At 44.3% G+C, this 18,556-nt stretch overlaps 1 protein-coding gene across 2 annotated transcripts in view; it reads right to left on the minus strand.

Moving 5' to 3' along the window:
* CCDC93 (coiled-coil domain containing 93) overlaps positions 1-16,581 on the minus strand; it is a 93,073-nt gene extending 76,492 nt beyond the window's left edge. For both annotated transcript variants that reach the window (XM_047870830.1, XM_047870829.1), the window contains exons 1-4: positions 16,392-16,581; positions 12,057-12,170; positions 10,241-10,335; positions 1,729-1,840 (exon numbers count right to left, since the gene is read on the minus strand). In XM_047870830.1, the coding sequence (XP_047726786.1) occupies positions 1,729-1,840; positions 10,241-10,335; positions 12,057-12,170; positions 16,392-16,433 (363 nt within the window). In that variant the 5' untranslated portion in view covers positions 16,434-16,581. The remainder of the gene's footprint in view (positions 1-1,728; positions 1,841-10,240; positions 10,336-12,056; positions 12,171-16,391) is intronic.
* Positions 16,582-18,556: the final 1,975 nt, after the last annotated feature.

The following is an 18,556-nucleotide window of genomic DNA, read 5'->3' on the forward strand; positions in this document are numbered from 1 at the left end:
AATGAACCTACAGATCAAATTCTGAGTTAAAGTTTTAACTTCCAATTCACAAATTTCATGGTATTTGACTGAAAGTCTAGTTTGGGGGAAGTCCCCAATAACAGTAACAAAAATAGAAACAACTATATGATACTTACAAAGCACTTACTAAGATGTGCTGGTCCTTCAGCTAAGTGCTTTATACATACTAAAGTACCTAATTCTCATCCTATCAGGTAAGTACTATTATTGCTTCTATTTAACAGATGAGAAGTTAAGTCATTTGCCCAAGGTCACACAGCTAAGTGGCAGAGGCAAGATTTGAACCCAGGAAGTCGCTGGAGACCATGCTCTCAACCCCTGTACTATTATAATCTTTTTTTTTAGTTTTTTAATGTTCATTTACTTATGAAAGAGACAGAACACAAGCAGGGAAGGGGCAGAGAGAGAGGGAGACGGAATCCAAAGCAGGCTGCAGGCTCCAGGTTCTGAGCTGTCAGCACACAGCCCGATGCAGGGCTCGAACCCACCAACTGTGAGATCACTGACCTGAGCTGATAGCAGATGCTTAGCTGACTGAGCCACCCAGGCGCCCCCATACTGTTATAATCTTAACACAGGCTTAGAAGACTTCTGAATCAAGGACCGCATGAATGGCAGAGTGGGAAAGCACAAGGTTTAGTGACAAGGAGTTTAGACTGGAATCCTGCTTGATAGCTCACCAGTTCTCTGCCCTTAGGTAAATCAGTTACTCGCTCTGAGTCTCACTTTCCTCAGACATAAGACTGGGATTATAATAGATGCTTCCAACAACTCTATCAGGATCATTTGCAAAGCGCTGTTCACACAGCAGGCCCTTTCCTTTGCTCCTCCTCTTCTCGAAGTGCCTGAAGGGGAGGGTGAGACACAAGACTGCAAGAATATAGGGGGCTGTACAGCATATGCCACTTACTCACAGAAGCTTGGGAAATAGCCACGGTGGAAATTAGCCTCCCATTAGACATCTAGTCATCAAATAAAGACTAATTGCCTACACAGTCCCAGACATTCCACCAGGTGCTGAAAACACAACAGTGAGCAGGACGGCCATGGCACCTGCCCCCAAGAAGCTTAGTCTGACAGGAGGGACAGAAATAACCAGACAGATATACATGGTTACAAACAATAGTAAGGAAGGATTCCTACAAAGGAAAGGAATATGGCCGGTATGAATGGATACAGCAAAGGAACCTGTTCTAGATTAGGGGCTCATGGGAAGCTTTCTTGAGGAGGTTGGGTGGAACTGAGATCAGAAAGATGAATATGAATTAAGCAGGTAGGGAGAGAATGGTAAGAGCTTTCCAGCTTGAGGGAAAGGCCTTGTGACAGGAGGAAGCATAAGATGGATGAGGAAATCTGAAAGTCAGAGGAGCTAGAACAGAAAGAATAAAGAAAAGCAAGGAATAAAGTTAGGCTGGATAAGTGGGACAGGACCAGAACATGGAGGGCTCTGGAGTTCTACCTTTACCAAAAGGGCAATGAAAAGCAATTAATGGGAACATTCAAAGGTCACAACAGGTGACAGTGTGAACCTAGGGAAGAACACTGGTGAACTTCTGAGGATGACGTCAGGAAGTCCCATCATGTCTTGCTCCACCAACTCCACGCCACACCCGTTAAATCCAGGATCTAGGCCAGATGGCCCAAGAGCCAGACCCGTTATAGGAATTCTGGTGTTCAGAGGACAAGAAACCACACAGAGGCTCTCACCTGAACAACAGGAAATATGTGAATAAAATCCATGCCCTGGATCTGGTGGGGCTCCAGCTGGTGTGGACACTTCATCCTTGGCAGGACTGAGACGATTTTTTCTGATAGTGCTCTGTTTGGAAAAAACAACAGCAAAGAGTGAGAACACACTAAGTGGCTCTTAAGACATCTCTCAAGTCTGGGCAGTATTCCAGAAGAATCTGGGGCTTCTCAACGCCAGACCATGACCAAGCTTCTCCCGACTGACTGCAAAATGAGAAAAATAGGCACAATTCAGATGTGTCTGTGTGCACGCGCCTAAGGCCACAAAACGGCTTTCTTTCTTTATTCTACGGTTTTGTTCTTCCCACCTTTTTTATATTAAAACATATCGTTTACTTACGACATTATGGTGATGTTTGAGGTAATAATTATTATTTTTTAACATACTTACATTGTAAAATACAAAGTTATCAGTGCCCCAAGTTCTTTTACATTTCATTTTACTGACCTACTTTTTCCAAAAATCTGGGAACCACTAGGTTACGCATTAAAAAAATTGTTCTCTCTCTCCTTCTCCCCCGTGCGCATGTGTGTTCTCTCTCTCTCTCTCAAAAAAAAAAAAAAATTGTTCTAAATATCATTCAGGAAACAAATAATTACCAGACCCTGTGCTGGGTGCCTATAATAGTAAGACAAAACATGGGGCCTGACGCTAAAACAAAAAATTTAGAGTTCTCCACTCTGGTATAAAAGTATTTTTAAAATAAAAAATAGCCTTTAAATTTTTTTTTTTTTTTTTACTACTTTCAAATTAATCCTAGATTTGGGGGAACCACGTCCTTGTTCTTTTTTTCCAGAGAGGAGAACGCTTCTGCTTCTCATCAAGAGCATTCTGAATGCTCTCCAACACCTTGCTTCAGTCCTGTGAAATGTCCAGGAATAAGGGGAAGAATGGGGCTTCCCGAGGCCCGAGAGCATTCTTGTAGCCCAGTCAGGAGGCAAGCATCCTCCGCCTGCTGCGAGTTTCCACAGCTCCTGCCCAGGCCTGGGTGGGACAGTTTTAAGGCAGGCACGACAGCAGGGTCTGTGTACAAGTCCACCCCACCACAGACGTAAGCCTCCTTCTCTACTTGGCTGGTATTTGATCTCCAACTGTCTGCTTCCTGTTTCTTACACTTCAATTGGATTTGGTTCAAGAGGGGAGAGCAGAGGTTACCAAGTGGGTCTGCCTTGAGAAAACAGTTACCAGGCATGACCTTGTGGGGCCATATGGAGAAATGGGGGCTTCTGGCTCAGCTTATGTGGATAGGTTAGGTTATAGTCCTATTCTAAAACCCTTAAAAAAAATCTTGGCCCCTTACAGCAGCTACTGTGGCCTTGTCTGCAAGTGAGAACTATTTTCTGATAGATGAAAGCCCTAGTGAACAAGGTCCCCAGTTCTTACTAGACACTTCAAATTCAGCAAGTGGGTCTACTCACGGTGTTCCTTGTTCAAAGAAATCTTGTATGCTTTTATCTCTCTGCAGTCCCATAATCCTTCCCAAGAGACAGACACCCTTAAGACTGACATCTAACAAAGGCCTGGGTCAGAGCAATTATTGTCTTACCTATGCTGCCCTTAGTAGGTTTTATCCTCTTGGTCTTGGTAGGAACTAAGTGAAATCCAGGGAGAAAAGCTAAGTGGCTTCCCAGGGAGTGGTCCCTGGAGAACACACTACAAAACTTTGTTCATTCCCAGGAAGAAGCTTTATAAGGTGGCACCAATGTTAGAACTACTGAGGAAATATGGATCATAATATCAATGTCAAGTCTGATAGGTCAATCATAATATCAATGTCAAGTCTGATAGGTTTAAGAGACAAAAATATGGAGAGGAGAAGACTGATACCCTACTGCACACATTTACAAAAGGAGGGAACATCTACCTCCCAGGAGGGAAGCCTCTGGGAGAACATTTTCACCCCTAACAGAGTGGGCACGTGTGTGACTCATCCAAAAGGTCTGAGACATGGAAGGAAAATGTCACATGCCTCTCAGTCACTACTGCGGTCCCTCCTTTCTGAGCAGCCTGTCTTCAGGATACACGTGTCTTTTTTGTCACGAGGTATGTGGCTGTCCCAGTGGGGAACCCTATGGTTGTCCAGTTGTTTCTGGGGCTCAAATGGGATAGTTTGGTAGGCAAGTATTAATGAACCCATTTGGCAGCATATCTAAGGCTCTCTCTATAATACAGTTTATCTTTTATTTTAATCTCCATCAGACTCTCATGCCTTTCTTCATTTGCTTGAAACTTGTGAGGGGAAGAGACTGGTGCTTAACTGACACTGCTCCCTAAACTCCAAGCTTAGCAAATACAGATGATCCTCACTTGGCATCCTCATTTAGGGCAAGTCTTAACTGTTGATATCCATGGGGCCTTTCCTCTCAGTCACATTCTGGTTCAGCGGGAGGAAAGCTCCCCCTAGTGGCTACAGATCTGAGTCTGCATAGGGTTACTGGTCCGTAACAACCAGTCAGTAGCTTGAAAACAAGAGGCTGAGACCCCCAGTACCATCTAGCTCAAACTTCTACCTTCAGACCAAGTTGTGTCTGGCCACTGCTCAGAGACTGCCTCCTATCCCCGTTCATAAAGGCCCTGAGGGAAGGATGCTGTGGGTCATCTCAGGGTTTACAAGCCTCTTAACCCTCCTCCCAGAAATCACTGCCAAGACTGAGGTCTCACTCAACAGCATATGGAAGCAACTGGAGGCAGAACCACTGCTGGGGCAAGGGAGGGATGTGCGGGACATACAGGCAGCCTGGGGTAGGGGACAAAAATCAGGAGGACTTCTTGAAACCCACCAGCCCCTCTCTCTTTTTCCCTGGAGGTCAGGGTAGACCCTCTGACTTTCTGAAAATCTGGGTAAGTGACCACTGCAGAGGTCCCCCGTGAGGTTTCTTAGTCTAAGATTTTAACAATGCCCACTTGCCACTACAGGTGATTGGTTTGATTCCTGCAGTTTTTAAGAGTGTTCAGTACACGGTTTCCTCTTCCACTGCCAACAGTTTGAAAGAGAGTGAATTAACCAGGGTCTAAACTCCAGCTCCATCACCTGCTCTGGGACTTTTGGCAAGTCATTTGGTCCCTCTTGTCCAATACTCCCATCATACACGAGGAATAATGCCTGTCCTACTTACTCAAACTTGTTGCGATGTTTAGGTAGTCATAGGCAAGTACAAGTGCTCTGCACACAGGCGCCTCCTACTCGTGTGTTGTTGAACTCAATTATAAGCCTGAAATCTCATTTATGGACCTCTGAGCATAGGAATCTGCAGTCATGGGGCTTTACGACAGGCTAGGAGGGTAGAAGGAGGATGTAGACAGAGGGTAGAAGCTCATGAAACCCTCAAGAAAAAGGGATCAACAAGAAGAAAAAGGCCCCAATTGGGCATGTACAGAAAACAGCCTGAAAGATAATCATGCCCTCCTCAGACAGTGCTACCTGGCCACCCACCACACAGTTTCAGCTGGGACATACTGAAACACTGCAAACATAAGCCAGTTTTAGTCTAAATTGCACCTAACCAAGAAACTCTGTGGAGAGGAACCTCAAACACAGAACACATTCCAAAACCAAACAGAAAAGATGTTTGAATAATTCGGTGCCCTGTGGCTATGGCATTTCCCTTACAGGTAAGAGAGACCCCACTGTCTGATGCATTGCTATGAGTCTGCTGAGTCTTCAGTCATGCAAACCCCCGGCCCCGGTTTCACCTACAATTACAGTTCATGGCTCTGCACTTAAAAAGCTACACATCAAGTGTTTACCAGAGAACATAATACTGTACATCCTCAGCCCCTTATCCAAACCCTTTGGGGCCGTAGGTGTTTCAGAATTCAGAACTTTTTAAATGTTTGCACTTTAGTGGACATAAGAGGCATATACTACATATTATGTAGAGCCCAAGTGAAATCTAGAGCAAACTGTACACTTGAAGAAATTATTATTTCTGCAGCAAAACTTATGAAAATTCCTGTAAGTGGGATCAATAAAGACTAAAGATAGTCTTAAGTAGGTTCAGGTCATGTTTTGTTTCCAAATGAGTTTTGTATCCACACTTAGAAAGAACAGACCTGTTTTCAGTGGTTTTTTTTAGATTCGAGAAACATGGACAACGAATTAAGAATCCATATAATGGGGCGCCTGGGTGGCGCAGTCGGTTAAGCGTCTGGCTTCAGCCAGGTCACGATCTCACGGTCCGCGAGTTCGAGCCCCGCGTCAGGCTCTGGGCTGATGGCTCAGAGCCTGGAGCCTGTTTCCGATTCTGTGTCTCCCTCTCTCTCTGCCCCTCCCCCGTTCATGCTCTGTCTCTCTCTGTCCCAAAAATAAATAAACGTTGGAAAAAAAAAATTAAAAAAAAAAAAAAAAGAATCCATATAAAACCCACCATGCTCCAATATCTCCTAAGAGTACTGCCAGTGACAGGAAAGTATCATAATTCCCAAGGACACCAAGGTGAAAAGGGGCTAAGAACCACTGTAAAACTCTAAGGGAATTTGCAAAGAAGGGATACACAGAATCTAGGAGATGGTAAAAGTGGTGCAGAAAGAATGCAGTTGAAATCGAAAGAATGCAAAAGACATCCCAGCATAGCAGGGGTGCCACAGGCGTAAAAAGCAATCACTCAAACTGGAACAGAAAGAGGCCTCAATCAAGAGTGTCCTCGAGAAGATAGTAAATTTATGTTAGTAAACAGCTAAAGAATCTGGGTGATCTTAGCTACAGGTAAAGCTATGTGCTTCTTGGTCAAAAAGGAAAAAAAAGGCAATCAGAAACTCAAGAAAAGTAAGCTGTATACAGACAAGGCAAATTACAAAGTGCCTGATGTTCAGTGACTTTTCATAGAGACCACTCCACTGGCTCAGGCCAAACACCTCAGAATCATTCTTGAGCCCCTCTTTCTCACACACAAATACAATCTGTCATGACATCCGGTTGGTTCTACCTCCAAAATAGATGAAGAATCCCACCAACTGCTAGCCACACGTCATGGCCACCATCCTTCTGTGAGCATGGCTACAGTGTGTTAAAGAATCTCCCTGCTGCCAACTTCACCCCTTTGATCAGTAATCAGAGAGTTCCTTCTAAAACCGATTATGAACAGAACAGATTATATTCCTCATCTGCTCAAAACCCTTCAAGAATTTCCATCTCAGTCAGAGTAAACTCAAAGTCTTTATTCTGACCTACAAAGCTCTACCCGATCTGGCCCCCCTAACTTGTCTGCACCTCTGCTATTGCCCCTCTCCCCCACCTCACTGCACTCCCGGCAGGCTTCTGTTTGGAGCCTTCACGCTCGCGGTCCCCTTTGCTTGGAACCCTCTTCTCTCAAGTCTTAGCTCCCATATTCCCTTCTCAATGAGGCCACACTGACTTAAAGTTACAACTGCCTCCAAACCGTGTCCCTCTTCATATACCTTTTTAGCTTTCATTTTTTTCAGAGTGCATATTACTTCCATAAATAACTCAATTTTTTATTAAATTAGTTGTTTTTTGTCTATCTTCCCCCAAAAGACTCTCAGCTCTGTGAGGGAATGATATTTTTCATGAATATATCCAAAGTACCCAGAACAATGCCTGACCCATAATATGGACTCAATAAATATTTGGTGAGTCAATGAATAAATGAAGTTATTCCATTTGACTGTAATATTTTTAATATTTCCCATCAAACGGCACCATTATGGTTGAGGAGATCACATTTCCTTTTCTTTGACACCATCACAACTCTTAGTTCTTATTGTAAACACTCTTTACAGATTTACTTTTACAATTTACCTGTAGATAAAGCATGGACAATTTCATTGCTATTATTATTGAACAGATTGTAAATATTATGCCCTGAACATTGTAAAAGTGATGATATGATGGCAGATGGAGGCTGAAAGGAAGAAGGAAAAACAGATACCAAAACATTTATCCTAAGTAGCTAGGAACCAGGAGAAACTATCTTATATTAATGAGTCAAGAAACAGAAGCTTATGTAGATTACAGCTATACAAGTGATCACAGGACAACAGATAATAATTATAAGACTGGATAATGGGAGACAAAGGGAATGTGGTGAGTAGTATAGTGAGCTAAATTCCTCCTCTTATTAGACTTGAATGAAACATACATAGTTGGAGATGCACAAGTGACCTCTCTAAAAAATCTAAAACCTAAATAGGCAAAGATGATCCTTTCCAGGGAATAAAACCAGGGTATACAATGGGAATAGGGAGAGACATCAGCTGTATATTTTGTGCTCTTTGGCAATATCTGAATTTTTTTTTTAATTTTAATTTTTTACTTCATGGATGTAGCACCTATACAAGAAAAACAAACAAAGACGCAGGAATAAAATTCTACCCCTGGAGTTAGTCTGACCAGCAGAGAGCAGAGCCACATGCCTAGACTCTATCACACTGTCCCCAGTGAAGGACTTTTCCCAATAGGTCACTGGATGCGATGTCACAGTCCCAGAATGACAGATGCTGGAGATGTAGAGCTCCGCTATTCATGGCTGAGCACTGATGAGCACAGTGTCACAGAGAACAATACGTCCTCTTTAATGAGGAGCCAAAAGATGTCCTTTGGTCTTATTATTAAGAATTTCGGTGATTCTGTGGGACCGATTTTTCTTCTGTGTGGAAACAGAATTGGGTAATTCATCATGTTTTTCTCTTTTTTGTTGGCTGCCAGAAAGCTTAGAGCCAAATCTGTGGCCCACCCTTAGAAAAACGGCATTTTGTGGCCTATGACAAATGTTGTAGCCTTATCCCCAACTCCCATTTCTTTTTCCTTTTGCTTCGCTTCCCCTTTTCTCTATCACTGCTTCATATGCATATTTGTAAACTAGCTTTAATCCATTTGGAATAGTTTTTTCCTGGAGGAGGATAAGGCTTCAGAAAAATGATGAAATAAGTCACAAATACACACAGATCTGAAATCACAAATCCCTCTCCTGACAAATAAGGGAACTGTGACTTGCCCAAGGTCACACAGCTGCCCATTGGCAGGGCTGGGCAGAACTGCGGATCCCAAGTGGTCTAATGAAATCACCAAGCCCCTAGTGAGCTATGGAAGACTGGGTGGGACACTCAGGTGAAATCTCTAGCAAGGAGTCCATGCTGCCTCCTCGATGGCAGGCATGATCACAGAGGCAATGGGGAAGAGCGGGGGGGAGGGGAGAAGATTCTCTTCCTCACTCTATTCAATATTCAACTTCAATTTAATACATTCGTCCCAGCAGCCCCTGGAAAGAGATAAACTAAGAAGTAACTGGAAACTATTAGAGAGTATTAGAAAAAGGATTAGAGTTGCTGAACATCAGTAATCATCAGAGAAATGCAAATCGAAAGAAGGGCTATCATCAAAAAGATAAAAGATAACTAATATAGGCAAAGCTATGGAGAAAAGGGAATCTCGTGCACTGCTGGTGAGATTGTAAATTGGTACAGCCACTGTGGAAAACAGTATGGAGGTTCCTCAAAAAATTAAAAATTAAAAAATTTTAAATCGGAACTACCGTATGATCCAGCAATTTCATTTCTGGGTATTAATCAGAAGGAAATGAAATCAGTACCTCAAAGAGGGTATCTGAACCCCCATCTTCACTGCAGCATTACTCACAATAACCAAGATACGGAAAGAATCTAAGTGTCCATCCTTGGATAAATAAGATGTGGTGTACGTGTAAACACACACACACACATCCAGGAATATTATTCAGGCATAAAAGAAAAGAGGAAATCCTATAATTTGCAGCACCATGGATGGACCTTGAAGATAAGATTTATGCTAAGTGAAATAAATCAGAGAAAAACAAATGCTGTGTTATTTCGCTTGTAAGCGGAGTCCAAAACAACTGAATTCAGAGAACAGATTGGTGGTTGCCGGAGGTGAAGGTGGGGGGTGAGGGGTGAGGGAAATGGGTGAAGAGGAACAAAAAAGTACAAAAGGTACTTGCAGTTATAAGATAGATAGGTCCTGGGGATATAATGAAGAACACAGTGACTACAATTAGCAATGCTGTAGCATATATTTGACAGTTGCTAAGAGAGTAGATGATAAAAGTTCGTATCACAAGAAAAAAAATTGTAACTGTGTGGTGATGGATGTTAACTAAACTTACTGTGATGAACGTTTTGCTATATATATATATATATATATATATATACACATACGTACATCAAATCATTTTGTTGTACACCTTGAAATAATAGTGTTACATGAAAATTATATCTCAATGAAACTAGGAACAAAAAAGAGAGAGATAATGTTAGAAACAGCCTGAGCATTAAATGACTTATATGCTAGCTGTGTGACTGTGGCTTCTAACAACCTCAGTTTTATAATCTATAAAACTATGATAATATCTGTTGTAATGAAAACTAAAATAAAATATGTAAAGTGTCTTAGCACAACTTTTGGCACATAGCAGACACTCAAAAGTTAGCTCCCTTCTCCCCCTTTAGCCTCTTCCATGGCAAACCCTGGTAACTTACATTTTTTGACCTATTGTAGAGTTTTCCTGAAAGAGCAAATCAACGTCTATGTCAAAGTTGCAAGTGGTGATGCACCAAGTCATTCCTCCTACTACCTGCAAGACACAAAGAAAATACCTGTTTTCTCTTCCTGGTTGGGGAGAGGGGAAGTGGAAGGTAGGAAAAAATATAAGTAGTTTTTATACAATCAGTGACCCTACAAAATTATTTATCTTTAGAGAGAGAGTATATGTGCCCTTCTGACTTCATCCACTACAATTCATCTAAAATAGCACCACTCGATAAAACTTTCTGCAGTGATGGAAAATGTGTCTGTACTGTCCAATACAGTAGCTACCAGCCACATGTGGCTACTGAGCACTTGAAACGTGGCTAGTGTGACTGAGAAGCTGACTTATATTACAAAATGGACGTATCATTCATAGGTCCTCTTTATACTGAGGGAGACGGACATTAATTCTCAGCCAAGAGAAGTCCTACTCGAGTTTCAGGTAAGTGCCAGATTCCAGAGGAATTATGTGTTTTACAGACCAGACAGGTGAGTAGCAAGGCTGACATTTGTGGTTCATTACTTAATTTCCATATATATATTTTTCACATATCTAAAGGAGAGGAGAATCTCTGGTCTACTTTTCTCATAGGATTTCTCAGAGATGCAACTGAGACTAAGGCTAAAAAAACACTTTGAAACAAAACAAAATCCTTTTCAGACACGCCTTGATGTTAGAAAAAACAATAGTGACTCTCATCTCTGGCTGTATTTTAGACACATGTGAGATGCCTATTAAATACAGATTCCAGGGGCACCTGGGTGGCTCAGTCGGTTAAGTGTCTGACTTCAGCTCAGGTAATGATCTCGCGATTTGTGAGTTCAAGCCCCGCATTGGGCTCTGTGCTAACAGCTCAGGGCCTGGAGCCTGTTTCAGATTCTGTGTCTCCCTCTCTCTCTGCTCCTCCCCTGCTCATGCTCTGTCTCTCTCTCTCTCTCCTTCAAAAATAAATAAAAACATTTAAAAAAAATACAGATTCCAGGCCCCAGGTCAGATCTAAGCAATATATCAAAGGGTGAGGCCTCAACATCTGTATTATGAAACAGTCCACAGTGATTGTTATGTAGAGCCAGGCCTGTGGCCCACTGGAGCACTCAACACTTTCTTCCATCAGGAAACTGTCCTGTCCTGCTCTGGCTGATCTGCAAGCTTCATTTCTGTGCACAGTTGGCTGCTGCCTTTGCTGCAACATGCCACTTACCTATGTATGTTGCTTTACTTGTCTCCCTTTCCTATTCTATAGAAGCTGGGCTCTCTGAGTACAGGGCCTTGGTCTTATCTCTGTGCCCTCAACACTCATTACTATGCCTTGTGCATAATAATTCTTCTAGGTTCTGCTGAATTAACACACTTCATCCCACAGTGACTTCTCCCTCCTCCAAACTCAGAATGGACCATCTTTAGAAAAGCTGGCAATTGTCTGTGAGCACACTGACCTAGGACAGCTCCTTACTAGCTCAGATTATTTTATTTTACGTAAGCTTTATCTCTTCACTCAAACTGTAAGTTCTTTAAAAGGAGGAACTATTTCTGATGCCTCTTTGCACTTCCCAAAGGTCTGTACACAGAAAAGGAATTCAAGGCATACCTACTGATACATTTGTGTTTTCTTTTAATAGGAAATTGGAACACTTCCATTAACGAACCTGAATGAGAGAGAAGCACTGGAGAAAGTAAAAATACAATCTCTTCCTCTTTTCCCTGTGCTGGTAAACCATGCCATCCCAACAAAAATCAGCCTAAGGGTCAGGAAGCTTTCCTCTTACCTTGTCAAAAGGTGACAAGCCTTTAATTCTTGCCCTGAAATACCCAGCTGCAACCAAGAGCTCCAGAATTTCAGTAAGCTTGACATTTTGTTCTTCATCTTCTCTTGTTTCTACCTAAAACAAAAGGTAAAAGACAGGCTCGTAAAAGCTACCTTAGGATAAAGGAACACCAGGCATATCCCCCGATGCAACAATTTAATTGCCAAGGTGCAAGTGACATTGCCTGTATCACTGTGTTCATGCAGAAGCATGGCTGCATGAGTCACAAAGAACAGAGTCCTTGGGCCTCAATGAGCTGTGTTGACCGTCACAGGTGGGGGGGGGGGGGGGGGAAGACACACACAGGCAGTACAGATTATTCATCGGATGGGGAAGGAATCCAGGGAAAGGAAGATGATAGCACCCAGGGAAAGGAAATTCAAGCTTGTGTTACTGGTTCAGTAACACAAGGTTTACTTCACAGGCTCCCAACTAAATTATAAACTCCTTACAGACAAAATAAGGTTTTGTTTTGTTTGTTTGTTTGTTTGTTTTAACTTTTTGTGCATCTTGGTCCCAGAAGCAACTGACAAATGGGGCTAGAACCAAGAAGGGAGCTTAAACACGTTATCTCTCTCTTCAATCGTCTTTTTGATCTGTAAGGTAAATTAAGAAAGGCTTTCAACTTGGATACATGAAAGGATGCTGACTACCGCATAACGGGATTGCCTTAAAAATAATAAATTCAGCTAATATATTTAAATAGGGAATTGATTTAAATTTTTTAAATTATAGCCTACTTTCACTCCTAGGTGTTGATCCGTAACTAAAAAGCATCTAAATATTCTAGTAGTACTGCCTCCATCTACTTCCATGAACTGTACCTTCCCTCTCTTCCATGACTGCGGAACATAAAAAACCACTTCTCTACATAAAACATGAGTAACATATAGCTGGTTCAAATTCTGGCACCCACCTCTGACTCCTCCCTCACCCAACAATGTCTGTGCAACCTTCCTTTACCCTGCTTGTCACAGCCATCCTCCCCTCCCTTTTATTTACACTTCATGCCAGGACTACTGCAGCTGCCTCAACTGTCTCAATCTTTCTGCTTACTCTGTTTTCCTCACTCCTTCCTAAATCACAGCTTTCACATCATCCCTTCTTAGCTCATCCCCCAGCCCTTATCATTAATGCATCACACACTGTCTGTAAGATAAACTCCAAAGTTCCTGGTTGGCTATTCAGATCTTTGGCTGCAACCTATCGTTTTAGCTTCATCCTTTACCTCCCTCCAAAACAATCCAGTCATGGCTCTGGCCAAGCTCAAGCATGGCTCATTCCCATTTCTTCACTGTTCCCACCCCTTCCCTTCTCCTGATACTCTCTAACCACCCAGAAACCATCTTCAAATCCCAGCTCTTATTCGACGCCAACCCTGACAAATGCAGCCTGAAATGGTCACTCCTCTGCATTTCTATTTCATTTATAGTTCATGTCACTCATACAATTAAGTATCAACCTCTTCTGAGTAAAACGTCTGGTGTTAATGCACAAGCCTGTCTTTCGAAATGGGCTATTAGCTGGATTAGGAGAGGACCCATATATTATTCAGTCATGTTCACACCTCTTCTGAAGTAGCATTGGGCTCAAAGGACAATTAAATATGGAATGACGTGCTCGATCATTACATAAAGTGCATGACCTATGCCAGCCACGGATTAACGAAATGTTTTCATAGTCGTGACACCGATAATGGAAATTCAAGCTTATTTTGAAGTACAAATTGCCAGGAGAGAGAGCTCACATATTAACATATAGTTGAACAAAGAATTATTAAAGTGATTGACAATCTCTTGCAATATGGGGTGTGACAGTGACAGCCTCGTGCCACTGCTCGTTTTACTTCTTAATCTCAAACCACCCTGGCCCAGCCTATCCAAGCGTTACCCCAATTCTTAGTGGACATGCAAAAATAAAGTAATATTAATTATTCACTCAGTCTCTTCCTTTGCAAAACATCTGGGATAGTTAAGCAACATCTATAAATAGGGAGACTCCAAGAAAAGAGAAGAGCAATATGGTTTACAAAGATGGAGTAGAAAAGAAAAATGGGATGACAGAAGTATTTTCTTATAGCTTCTAGGATGTAAAACAGGAACCCGTCATTTGTTCAATCTTCACTTATCATGAAAACACTTCCAAGAAGAGGACAATTCATCCCAGGAGGGTCATTCCTTCCTCAACTTGTACCTAACGAGAACCTGCTGGCCAACCCCATGGCAGATGCATGGCCCATGCCTTTTATCTACTCACCCCCAGAATGGAGAAGTATATACATTTTTGCGAAATAACCTATGCAATAACTTTCTGGCACAAGACCCTGAATGGAGAATGTTAATTAAGACTCCCCATTCAATTCACAGATCAACACTGAAACAATATGGAAAAGGGCCACTGACTAACCCACAGCGACTCAAAGAATACCCTCTTTTGAGGGTGTAAAAAGCCATTACATTGGTTGATACACTCACCATTAAAAAACTAAAATTCTGATAAAGATGAATGACTGTGAGCTCTTAAACCAGGCACACCAAATTTTCAATTGCCCTGTACTATAGTTCATGTAAGCTGGAAGGCAAGCCCAAGTCTAGCTATCTTCCCATCCTTCACAAACCTACAGTAAAAGGTTTAGAAAATTGAATTTAAGGAATTAACTGGATTAGTGACAGTTTAATGACACAGACTATCCATATTCACATGGACTGGTCTTTGAACTAAATGATAATAATTTGATTATATTTACCCTGTATGCCTCCTAATTGCCAAGAGCTGTCTTAGGCTCCTGGAAAATTGACAAGTCAGACCCAGCCTCTTGGCAGTCAGAGAAGGGTTAAACAAAGGACACAGAGGACCAGGTTGCTTTTTACTTTAGAAAGACCCCCATTTGTAGTACTGCAGGACACTGAAACGGAGGGATTCAAGGTAGAACCTGAGAAACCAGAAAGGAGTCTACAGCAAAAGACCAGGCAAAAACTTGATGAGAGCCTAGAATAAAGAAGTAACAAAAAAGAAACATCAAATATCACAAGACTGTTCTCATCTTGGCAATCCCCTCCCCCTTCCATCAATGTAATTTGCACGTAAGGTTTTACCTAGTACAGTTCTGACAACATGACATTTCTTAGGTTTTCCTAAGATTACAACAAAATGGACTTATCCACTGGGAGCACACACTGCCAGGTAAGTCTGTCCTTCCAGGACTATATTATATCCCCAGCTTTTATGCATGGAACAGCGATCCCTCAATTAGTGGGTACCGTACGTATGAGATGAAAGAACTGAGGATTGGCAGGGATTAGGGTGGGTGGGGGGACACGCAGAGAAGCAAGATTGGCCACAGGCAGCTGTGATGTCCTCCTGTCAAGTGCCTGCTTCAGAACCTTAGGAGGGGGACAGAGGTTCAGTGTGGATTTCATTTCTTGAGTCTCGTAAACTAGACTAGCTTTGGAGGAAATCAGCTGGAAGAGAAGACACTGGCAAACCGCCTCGCTAAATGACACTTGCAGCCTAAAGGAAATGCACGTTCCTTTTATTCGCAGACAACGTGGAAATCCGGAAACCACTGACTGCCCTGTCCCTCAGGAGCGACTGAGTATTTAATAACAAACACCTCTGTAAGGAAAGGTGCCCGCTATGCTCTGGAGAAGCAGCCACGCTTCCGCCAGGCGCTCGGCCCGGCCCCATGGCCCCACTGGACAGCGCGTCGCCTCCCGCACACCGCCCAGCGCGCGCACTGCTTCCAAACTTCTGTTGCCCGGGTCTGGCGCGGGGTGGGTAGGGCGGCATTCCCTGCACACACCAAGGCGGGTGAGGCCGGCCGTGGGGACCCCGCGGGCCCCGTGAGGCGGCGGCAGGCGCCACAAGGTCACCGCCCTTTGCACAACCCGAGCCCGGACGGTCCCGGCGCGCGTCTCGTGACTCCAGGGCGCAGCAGCCCCGGGCCTCGAGGCGAGCCCTGCAGCGCCAGGGGTCGGGGCACACTGCCCGGGAGAGCGGGAGAGGCGGGACCCCGAGCCCCACGGCGCCTGGGGCTGCGTGGAGCTAGGTACTGGGCTGGGAAAGACCGCCTCCGTCCCGGGGGACCCAGGAGCGGCTGAAGTTTGTCCCCGCCCCTGCCCAGGCTGGGGGACCTGCTCGGCCCCCCGGCGCACAGGGCCAGCGCTCCCCGCCGGGGACACACCTGAGGAAGGGGGCGGGGCGCCCCAAACGCTGCCCGGGCCCACTCAGCCGGCCGCTCGGTGGGCTCGGCCCTCTCCCACGAACCCGGACTGTCAGGGAGAGGGGGGTCCTTACCTCCGGGAGACCCTGGCCCTCCGGCCCCTTCGGCAACCCCATGGTCCTGTGACAGACGTGCGGCGGCAGCAGAGCCCGCAGAGCGTCCGGAGGAAGCTGTCCCCGACCGCCAAGCTGCTACCGGGGTGGAGGCAAAGCGGGAACTTCCTCTGCCGCCGCCACCGCCGCTGCCGCCGCCGCCGGCCGGGAGCGCGGCGGCCCCGCGGAGCATGCGCACTGGGACGCGAGCACATCGCGACTGCGCCTGCGTGAGGGCCACCCCTGGCAAGGCCGAATCGCGGGGGGGCGCTGGAGCTGCTGTCCTGCCGGGCTTCGGGACCGGTGTTCCGCAGGTGCTTCGCGCCGGGCTCCGCAGTTTTCTCCGAGGTGCATTACAGGGTCGATTCCTCCATCTCGGGGAATTTTTGCACTGGGCTCCCTCTCTGCTTTTCACATGCGTTGGATGCCCCAAATCGGGGTTCTGTCCGCTCGCTCCGCGAGCGGGACTTAGGAAGCCCCCTCATTCTCGTGTGGAATTCCAGCATGAATGCGTTTGGGAATTCCAGACACCGGACCAGTTCTAGCTGAATCGGGGTGTCCCCTGATTTAAGCGCCCTCGGGCAAACTTCTCGCTATATATATACGGACGAGGGAACGGAGCCCCCAAGGAAGGCTTCTGCATGCCCGCTGACTCCCAGGATTCCAGCTAATGCATCTTGTTTTCCAGGAAACCTGGTTTGGGATAATATCCCTACACTCCCAACATACCCAGTTCTGGGTCTCCCTTGGGGAAAAGTCATCTCAAAATGTAACTCCGGTTTTGATGTCATTTTAGCTGCCACATCACTTACATGATGCACCCTTTTTGTGTCCCAGAAGATGGCAGTTATATAAAAAGGTTGTCTCCTGGGCCACAAGCCGCCCCCCCCCCCCGCACTTTACGCACTTGCTTCATGATGGCTTCTCCAGCATTTATTTACTTACTTACTTATTTATTTATTATTTATTTATTTATTTATTTATTTATCGGGGATGAAGAAGGTGACATGTGAAAACTTGCTGTAGAAGAGATCATTCCTTCTGGGGGAGGAGGGAAGAGTGGGAGATGTGAAACTAGATCCTTGAGATTAAGAGGTGTGTGTGTGTGTGTGTGTGTGTGTGTGTGTGTGTGTGTTTCCTCTCCGCATACCTAACATCTTAAAAAGTAGAAACAGTACTCAGTAAATGTTTTTCCTTGAAGAAATTCTGTGGGCTTTTTGTACTTTTTCCTTGATGTTTGTCCTGACAGAATAAACATACCATCTGAAAGGCCCTAAGAAGGGCCATTTCCTTCTTAAATGCAGTTGGCAAATACTTGTAACAAAACTGTGTGCCACGCTCCGCCCCCCCAAGTATGAGAAATTTGAATGTGCAAATTAAGGCGTTGAGATGGGAACTCTCTTAGAGTTATGTGACATCTTGCACTTATCCATTGGGAAGCCAATGAAACTCAGTCTTTATGCCTCCCATTCTCAACTTACCAAATGTATTTAGTTTTATAATTTAAAAATCATCCTTCCTCCAGATGGTATAGGATGAAGGGGAATGATGGGTAATTTGTGGCCACTGTTAAATGACTAGAAAGTACTGATGCCTAGGGACAAGTAGCAGAATCTCATATAGCAGGCAAGCCTAAATAGCTGTATATAAAGTAGTTCAGGGAATAGGGTCTGGAGAATAATAGAACTCAGGTAGGCCACACACAAGTTCCCTGTTGGAAATGCTTTTGCAATGTTTAAATAAACATGAGCAGCTAACTTTCCCAGTTTTACTGTCTGTGTAGGGTGACAGTAGCAGAGTTGGGCTGGCATTATGCCTTTTTTTTTCTTTTTTTTAAAGATCCCAGGAAAACAGCCATGGCAGCAGTCAAGAAAGCTTGGGCTTCCCATGTTTGAGAGAGGAACCCCAGCGCAGCTTTGGAGCGGACCTTGAACAGACAATGTCAGAGAAGGAGTTTTGTGAGTACTTGCTCCAGTAAATGTATCTCTCTCCCTCCCCTGGCTCAGGATACCCATACACATATTTTGTCTCTCTAGTGGGATCTTTGGGGATTAGGAATCATTCTCTCTCTCTTCTGCACATCCAGTACAGAGCTGTGTGACGTTTTGTAAGTGCAGGATTCTCAGGAACCTCAAAATACCTTCCTT

This window comes from Prionailurus viverrinus, chromosome C1, assembly GCF_022837055.1.
Source record: "Prionailurus viverrinus isolate Anna chromosome C1, UM_Priviv_1.0, whole genome shotgun sequence".
Classification (NCBI taxonomy): Eukaryota; Metazoa; Chordata; class Mammalia; order Carnivora; family Felidae; genus Prionailurus; species Prionailurus viverrinus.